The sequence below is a fragment of the Ananas comosus genome, unplaced genomic scaffold (genome assembly GCF_001540865.1).
Source record: "Ananas comosus cultivar F153 unplaced genomic scaffold, ASM154086v1, whole genome shotgun sequence".
NCBI classification, from domain to species: Eukaryota; Viridiplantae; Streptophyta; class Magnoliopsida; order Poales; family Bromeliaceae; genus Ananas; species Ananas comosus.
In genome coordinates, this window is record NW_017893555.1 from 5,534 (window position 1) to 13,986 (window position 8,453).

At 38.6% G+C, this 8,453-nt stretch overlaps 2 protein-coding genes across 2 annotated transcripts; both read left to right on the forward strand.

Moving 5' to 3' along the window:
• The first annotated feature begins 240 nt into the window (after window positions 1–240).
• On the forward strand, window positions 241–5,779 carry LOC109706297 (probable galacturonosyltransferase 4). The gene is made up of 8 exons (XM_020227068.1): window positions 241–591; window positions 714–748; window positions 958–1,066; window positions 1,227–1,630; window positions 2,602–2,870; window positions 3,370–3,727; window positions 4,424–4,999; window positions 5,236–5,779. The coding sequence occupies exons 1-8, from the start codon at window positions 480–482 to the stop codon at window positions 5,509–5,511; spliced, it is 2,139 nt and encodes a 712-aa protein (XP_020082657.1). The 5' UTR covers window positions 241–479; the 3' UTR covers window positions 5,512–5,779.
• A 495-nt stretch (window positions 5,780–6,274) lies between these two features.
• LOC109706296 (loricrin-like) lies at window positions 6,275–7,581 on the forward strand. Its single transcript, XM_020227067.1, has 2 exons — window positions 6,275–6,443; window positions 7,199–7,581. The coding sequence occupies exons 1-2, from the start codon at window positions 6,275–6,277 to the stop codon at window positions 7,579–7,581; spliced, it is 552 nt and encodes a 183-aa protein (XP_020082656.1).
• The last annotated feature ends 872 nt before the right edge of the window (window positions 7,582–8,453 follow it).

Consider the following 8,453-nt stretch of genomic DNA (forward strand, 5'->3'; position numbering starts at 1 on the left):
CTATTAAGTTTACATACGAGATGAAAATTTTAGCCCACTTGTTATCCTCTAGTGGTCTTTATAAGCAATCTAGTGGAATGCCCAAAACACCCTCAAAATTCGACAAAAGACAAGCGCTCAACGGAGGATAAGGTAGTAAATCTAACATCTGAAGACACGTGGCATCTAGCCGCTCATTTCGCGATCTTAAAACGTTAAGCAAAGCGCGGCGTTTTCGCTAAAATAGCAAGGAAATTTAATTTCCTCTCATAAAAGGGACAAAAAAAGAAAAGAAAATTGCAGTACAACGTAGATCCAGAGAGAGAGAGAGAGAGAGAGAGAGAGAGAGATGTAGAGAGTAGATACTCGCAACAACGAAGAAGAAACAGAGCTCGAGAAGCGATTTGTAGAAGCAATTTTGGGGGGCGTTATTTACCGCTTTTGCGTCGCCAAGAAGCGCTTCTGGGGGTCGTCGGGAGCGGAGGAGATGAGGTGCTAACATGGCGACGAGGAAGAGCAAGAGGAGGACGGTTTTGGGCTTTCTCCTTCTCTCCGTTCTCGCCCCCATCGTTCTCTACACCGATAGGATCACCAAGGTCTCCAATTCAATCCGTAAGTGTTCGATTCGATTGGAAGAGGCCGAAAAGTACGATCTCGAGTGGTGTTCTCTTTCTTTTTCGGTGTTAAATGGTGGTTTTTATTTTTAAATTTTAATTTAATTTTATTGTTTGCAGCAATTAGCGATTTTGGTCGTGAAATTCCGAATCAGGTAAGTTCCCTTCTTTTTTTTTTTTCTCCCCCCGCTCTTTAATTTTGTTACATTCGCTCTCTGTTTTTAAAATCGTGAAGAAAATGCTGTTCTTTTCTTGGTCTATTTCCTCTAGGTTTCCGTGAAATTTTAGTTGATTATTCTACAAGTTTATGCTAAAAATGTATTCATTTGGATGGTTAATTTTGATGCGAACGATCTGGTTGTAGGTGTCCTTTGATTCTCTTCAAGAACCCGTTCGGATTGTTCATTCTAAGAGCAATGCCGATGCGATCTCAGCTCGATCGGTGATCGGATTCACTGCATTAACAGCTAACGGTGAGGTTCCCTCTTTCCCTCATTATCAAGTAATTAGTTTCCCCCAAATTATGACGCTTCATTCTAATTTGTGGTTGTTGACGAGAATAGAACAGTAAAAGGGCGTTTTTTTAACGGAGTAAGGGTTAAGGTTTGATTGAGTGCCACGTTTTCTGTATAGAATTGCCACGTGGGATCTCAGACGAGCATAAGAGCCGAGTATTATCGGCTACCTACGATGAAGGGAAGCAGTTGGAAAGAGACAGCTCAGATGAGAAAGTCGATGCAACAGATCAGGAAAAGGAGAGGGGATTAGACAAGGTCGGAGATCAAGAACATAAGAGTCGGGCTTTATCGGTGATGGATGAGGGGATTCAATCGGAAAAGGAGGGCATAATTGAGCAAGTGGTAAGATCGGCGAATCTTGCAGAGGGGGAGAAGAATATGGAGAATAATGAGGGCACTCAATCAGAAAACAAGGGCATGATTGAGCAAGCGGCAAGCCGAGAAAGCGACAAGAAGCCTGAAATGGAAGAAAAGAACAAAGAGAAGAAGATTGAAGCTCCGACTTTTCCATGGAAGCAGGTAATTGGGCCTATCAAATTTCATTATAGTCTTTAGCTTCTATGCGGATGGAACTTTTAACTAATTCCTTGGACTAAGATGAAAGAATGAGATTTCCGAATTTGACTATAGTTATGTGACTTGGTCATCAAAGCTAAATAATTTCATGTACCTGTCTTTGCAGAGATAACTTCATCATATTATAGTTTCTCTTTTTTATTTGGGTAAACACTAAACACTATATTTGTGTAATATTGGAGATATGTCATCATATTTTTGCGTCATTTGTTTCAAGATTTGATTGTAGAATTTCAATACAACCAGTGAAGATAATTTGGAAGTAAAATTATTTTCTTTTTACTGGAGGTTGCTCTGAGCGCCATTTATTATCCTTTTTCTGATGGACTTATCCCTTAAAATTTAATTTTGTTATTTGATGAGTCAATGACTACAAAGAGGACGTGAAAGGTATCTTAATTAGCTGCCCTATTGTCTTAGAAGAGAGGCAAACTGTTGTTGCATTTATGTTCTGTGTCAATTTAGCCCCTTCAGCAAATTATGCCAACTCTGCGGTGATTAAGACCCTTTGAATGTCTCTAAAGGGGTTTCCAGAAAAATATTGTTGGGGGTGGTGAGAATTGTATTTTGACCCAAGGTTTTGTTCTATTCTCCTGTCATGCATATTTTCTTATTATCTAATCACTATCTGTATTATATTTGTTAGTCTTTACTTTCTGGATTGACCAATTGATGTGATTTAATTGAATCTTTATCAGTTTTTGACCATTCATCTACTCATTGAGGAAATATAGCTTTCGGCTTAGGGGTTTTTTTTTTTTTTTTTGTCCTGGAGAATTGGTCTACATCTTGTCTCTCCTGATGCTTGATTTCTTCTTTTTTTCCCCCTTTTTTTGGTTTTTGAAATCTGTTGCTTGAATACCCTCTTTTTCTTTCCTAATTTATTCATTACTACATTTTGGTCTATTATCCAGGGAAATAAGGATGGAAAGCCATCTGAACTAGTTCCTTCTCAAGTTCGTACTCGAAAGCATAGGAGGAGATCCACTAATAATGACCGTAGTGGTGCCACGACTTTACCTGATGTTAGAGTGCGCCAACTTAAGGATCAATTAGTAAAGGCAAAGGTTTATCTTGGCCTTTGTAGAAGCAATACCAACTTCGTCAGGGAGCTTCAAGCTCGGATAAGAGATGTTGAACGAGCACTTGGCGATGCAACCAAGGACTCAGAATTACATACGAAGTACGTTTTTTGGTTTCACTGATTAGTGTTTTGACCTTGTAACCTTACATCGCCTGTTATTGGTTTGCTTTGTTGTGAAAAAATTTCACTAATTGTCATTGGTTTGCTGTGACCTAGTAACCTTTTATCCCTCCTTTTCCCCTTTGATCAACGTGCTGTTTGACTTCAGATAATTCTTTCCAAACTTAACCATCATTGTAACTTTTCTGATGGAATATCTACAGCTTAATAATAGAATTTTTCAAAGTTTTTGACAGGAACTTTTTGAGGGAACTTTTAAAATTGAATAACAAAAAATTTAGTTGAGAAGTTTAGATCCAAAAAATTTAGTTGGAGGTTCTGTTTGAAAATGCAGTTGCGGATGTATACGCAAATTTTGCATTTTCTATAGTTTGCTAGTTTAGAATATGTTTAGTCTGATTAACAAGTTAAAACATTTGAGATTAGTTTTAACATTTACACCTAGTAGCTCTTTTTTATATTGTGTTGCATTAATCAGTTCACGTGAGAAACTTCGGGCGATGGAGGAAACATTGGCCAAGGGGAAGCAAATTCAAGAAAACTGCTCTGCTGTTATCAACAAACTCCAGGCGATTCTTCACTCCACTGAGGAACAGCTCAATGCACATAAGAAACAGGCTATCTATTTAACACAGCTAGCAGCAAAAACTCTACCAAAAGGCCTCCACTGTCTTCCCCTGAGACTCACCACCGAATTTTATATTTCAAATGTCAGCCAGGAGGAGTTTCCAACTCAAGAAAAGTTGGAAGACCCCAAACTCTATCATTATGCACTCTTCTCTGACAATGTTTTAGCTGCAGCAGTGGTCGTGAATTCTACTGTCTTGCATGCTAAGGTAAGCTATATAACTTATACAGCTACAAACGAACCAGACCAGATCCAAGTTGAGCCAAAAACTGTGCTGCTTAGTGTTTTTTTACCGTGGCGTCTAATATAGCTTCTCCTTCAAAAAGCATGAACTTCTAGAAACTAGGTGTTTTGGCTGATAATAATTTTGAAGCTTTTGTGGTGATGAAAAGCTAAAATGAGATTTTGAGCCTCTAAAGTAGAAGGTCTAATTTGAGGCATCTCCTTTGTCTACGGGCAAGTAGCTTTTGAATAGGTTGTAATGAAAAACTTGTTACTGCTTCTTCAGACAGCTTTATTTAAATTGTGCTTCTACTTGGACGCTCCAGTGGAGCTAAGCTTTAGAATTTGGGGATATTTGAACTCTGCCTGAAGCTTATAAACTATGCTGAGTCTTGTCTTGTTAATTTTTGAATTGAGCCTTTCGATCTGGAATTAGTGTGAATTTCTTGCTTGTGTTCATCTTGCTTATTGGGTTATTGCTTATTGGGTTAAGGCTTAAAATATAGGTTGACATTGTCTTCTCCTACAAGCTATTCAAGCTACACAGAGCTTTTACGAGTCAAAGTCCTAGTTGCTCACTATCAGCTTTACTTGTTCCCAGCGTTATTGATTGCGCTTTTCTTACCATTTCCATCAATAAGAGATGATATTTATTTATGATTTGACCTTTATTTTCTTGCAGAACCCAGAGAACCATGTCTTCCACATTGTCACTGATAGACTTAATTATGCAGCCATGAAAATGTGGTTTTTAGCTAACCCGCCAGGCAAAGCGACCATCCAGATTCGGAATGTTGAAGAGTTCACATGGCTAAATTCCAGCTATAGTCCGGTTCTGAAGCAGCTTGGGTCAAAATCCATGATTGATTACTACTTTAAGACTCATCGAGCTATCTCTGATGAAAACTTGAAGTTCCGAAACCCTAAATACCTCTCCATCCTGAATCATCTTAGATTTTATTTACCCGAGATATTCCCTAAGCTTGATAAAGTGCTTTTCTTAGACGATGATGTTGTAGTCCAACGGGACCTTACTGCCCTTTGGTCTATTGATCTCAAAGGGAAAGTTAATGGTGCAGTTGAGACTTGTGGCGAGAGCTTTCACAGGTTTGATAGATATCTCAACTTCTCAAATCCTCTCATTGCCGAAAATTTCAACCCTCGGGCTTGTGGATGGGCTTATGGCATGAATATATTTGACTTGGTTGAGTGGAGAAAGCAGAACATAACTGATGTCTACCACTCTTGGCAGAAGCTGGTAAATTGCATTAATCGCTTACATAACCATGAAACTAGTTACTATCTTTTGTACGTTTTTGTCCTTTTTGTGTGCATTTCCTGGGTTTTGGCGGAAAATTCTTTGCTTATGGTCATGTCTCACACTTAAATTTCAACTGAGTTACTCAAACCTTTTTTTAATCTTTTATTAGGTATAATTTATGCTTGTCATTACATCATGCTTTGAACCTGAATTCTGGTGTTTACTATATGCAGAACCAGGACAGACTATTGTGGAAATTGGGAACTCTTCCTGCTGGTCTTGTTACTTTCTGGAATCGCACTTTGCCCCTCGATCGGTCGTGGCATGTTTTGGGTCTTGGTTATAACCCAAACATTCGCCAAGAGGATATCAAAAAGGCGGCAGTAATACACTATAATGGCAACATGAAACCTTGGTTAGAGATTGGATTGCCCAAGTATCGCAGTTACTGGTCCAAGTATGTGGATTTCAACCAAGTTTTCCTAAGGGAATGCAACGTAAATTTCTAAAAAGTTGAGGGTGTCCTTATATTTCTTTCTTAGTAGGCCTTGTGGATGTATATTCAGCGGAAGGTTTAGTTCTTTCCCTCAGCTTTTCTTTTCTCCACTTTCAATAACATGTTTAGATTTATTCTTTGTGCTCTAGAAATGTAAATTTGCTAGAGCTTCTATTCTTGTCATCCTTTGCTCTTCTCCTTTGCAGAGATGCATGCAGCAGAAATTGTACATTGTACATTAAATCATAATAGCGATAAAAACATGTAGGATTTATAACTTATAGTACAGTATCTTTGAATCCTTTTAAAGTTGTTGTTGCTGCTGCTCTGCAATAATTAGTAACTCCTCTTACTCTGCTATTATTCCTTTCCTACTCTGCTTTGCCTTTTTGCGAGCCGTGAAGCATCAAAGTGGCTGTGCATTTTCAAACTAGGCCTAAGTAGTATAAAGTGAGTAAGTGACCGTTCGCCTGTTCTCCCAACTTGGCATCTTTGATTACGGTGGCCATTTATCGGAATCACGGAATACATTGGATCTAAGCCAAATATACATTGGTGAACACCATTTACACTAAAATGACAGCAATACCGAATCTTGAAGTACTGTAGTTTTCCAGTTAGGACCACTGGTTATGCTTTCCGTTTTCTTTTCTCTAACATGCGGAGGGAAAGTTTAGAGAGAGAGTGACTGCTTTGGGAAAGTATTTCAAAGAATCTATGCTTATCCACTTTTCTCTCGGCATGGAATTTGTTTCTGGAAATTGCCGGTACGTTCAATGGTTAGACTCTTTAATGGCAGTTCTAATGTGGATGAACACTGCGGCGAGTGGGCTGTGAAGATCTCATTGGTTCTCTTCTTGCTAAGTATGATCTTTTCATCAATTCGTGCTCTATCAATGGCCTTATTTGCCTGCGGTTCGCAGCAGCGGTGGCGGAAGCAGCACCGTAGTGTATTATGTTAGTGATGGCCGTGCTACTTACGTGAAAAGTGGTGGCGGGGATGACGTTGGAAGCGATGGCGGTGGCTGTGGAAGTGGCTGCGGTTGATGCTAATTCATTCTTAGATTAGTTTGATGTGGGTTTTCTTTTGATGCTTTTACTTAACCATCTATAGTGAGAGTAGGAATGTTTTGTTACTTATTATCTGTAGTTGTCTGATTTGATTTTTCCTTTTTGTATGTTTTAATTTGTTAAATAAGCATTCAAGCAAAACCCCTTACCCAAGGTTTGTTCGGGCCTCCATTTGCAGTTTTTTTTTTAAAAAAAAAAAAAATTATAAGCACAGTTGACATTAAAATGTCGTAACTTGTCGCAATTTTCAGCCCTGTTCTTGAGTAGACTAATATTTCATATGCCAACCTGAAGACCAAAATGTTCTTAACGATATAACGAAAATAAAAAAAGAGGCAAAATATTCAAAAATTGACACAGAACTATCACGTCTCTAATCATTTTTTTGAGAGAAAACCATTTGTTAAATTAACTGACAATTAACACCCGAGATAACATACGTGCGTACACGAAGATTTTTTTTTTCCTTCCTTCCCTTGTGTATTAGTAGTTCGTTCGATGAGCTGCAGGTCTGCAACAAACAACTCAAAGCATAGAAAAGATGGTTAGGGCGCCGTTAGCAGAATTATTTGTAGCACATCGCGTAACCAATCCTACTCAAGAGCTCTCAGGATTCCTATTTTTTGTAGTTGCGGCGATCTTTGTAACGGCGATCATCGTCTTCAACTGCGGCCATCATAACAGCCATGGGGGATCCGAAGGGAAGAACAATGTCGTGTATTACGGTGGTGGCGGTGGCGGTGACGTTGACACGAAGAAGTTTCACAAAAACCACAATGCCGGTGTTGGCCTTGCGGTCGGAGTGGGCGCCGGTTTGGCTGCAGGAATTGTGATCGAGGAAGCGATCAGTGCTGTGGAAAGTGGCCGAGGGAGTGGCAGTGACAGCAGTCACAGCAGCGGCGGTGGCGGCAGCACTGGCGGCTGTGGTGGTGGATATGATGGTGGCAACGGCGACGGCGGTGGATGTGGAGGCGGCGGTGGATGTGGCAGCGGCGGAGGATGTGGTGGTTGAGACTTGAGAATCGAGCAGTGCATTTATATCTATTATTATTATTTGAAAATACTTTTTACGGTTTTTTCTCTGTTTTTTGCATGGATTATTTCTGTACCAGCAGTAAGATTGGGGCTGGATTTTTGAGTGTTGATGCTCCGACGCTGTTTCTGAAATTTGAGGATGCTTCTTTTTAATTTTGTAACTTAAATTTGATTAATTCATCTCGACAAATGAAAGTTAATTTTTTAAATTTGTTTAATGAACGAAATTGCACTAGTAAGCAGAGAAATTATTTTCATAAATTTGAAAAGTTCCTGGGTATAATGTTGCACCAAATATGCCCTCTTAATGAGGACCCAAAAATGACTGTTTCTTTTTATAATTACATGTTCCAAAGTGTTACATTGACTCGAGGGATTGTGGGCATTGTCCAAAAGTTTATATAATTATGGTAATAAACTTAGAGATTGTTACATTTGATATGATCTAGATTATTAAAATATGCAGAAAAGTAAATCACAAATGTCAGAGCACTTTAGTCCTAAGATCAACTGTTTCAATATTTTAATGTCAAATATCTTTTACTTTAAGACCAGATGGTGTTACGCTTTTTGAAACTTTTTCACATTAAATAATTGAATTATTTAGTTGCAAACGTAATTAGCTGCCGAAAGGTAACATAATTTATATTGAGTATCATATGTATAATGACTTGAGCTAGAATTCTTATAAAAATATATTACTATCATTTCACGCACCCTCACTAATCCCCCAAAATTATAATATTTTTAGAAGTATTTCAGTATAATTTCGCATATAATATATTAACCTAAGTATGCCTCCCCTCTCTCTCTCTCTCTCTCTCTCTCTCTCTCTCTCTCTTAAGTATG

Excerpts from the sequence above, each read along its gene's own strand:
- LOC109706297 (XM_020227068.1), top strand. The coding sequence starts at position 480 with ATGGCGACGAGGAAGAGCAAGAGGAGGACGGTTTTGGGCTTTCTCCTT. Across the intron at positions 592-713 it reads CAAGGTCTCCAATTCAATCC|CAATTAGCGATTTTGGTCGT; the intron begins GTAAGTGTTCGA and ends TATTGTTTGCAG. Across the intron at positions 1,631-2,601 it reads CGACTTTTCCATGGAAGCAG|GGAAATAAGGATGGAAAGCC; the intron begins GTAATTGGGCCT and ends TCTATTATCCAG.
- LOC109706296 (XM_020227067.1), top strand. The coding sequence starts at position 6,275 with ATGGTTAGACTCTTTAATGGCAGTTCTAATGTGGATGAACACTGCGGC. Across the intron at positions 6,444-7,198 it reads GCGGTGGCGGAAGCAGCACC|TTGCGGCGATCTTTGTAACG; the intron begins GTAGTGTATTAT and ends TATTTTTTGTAG.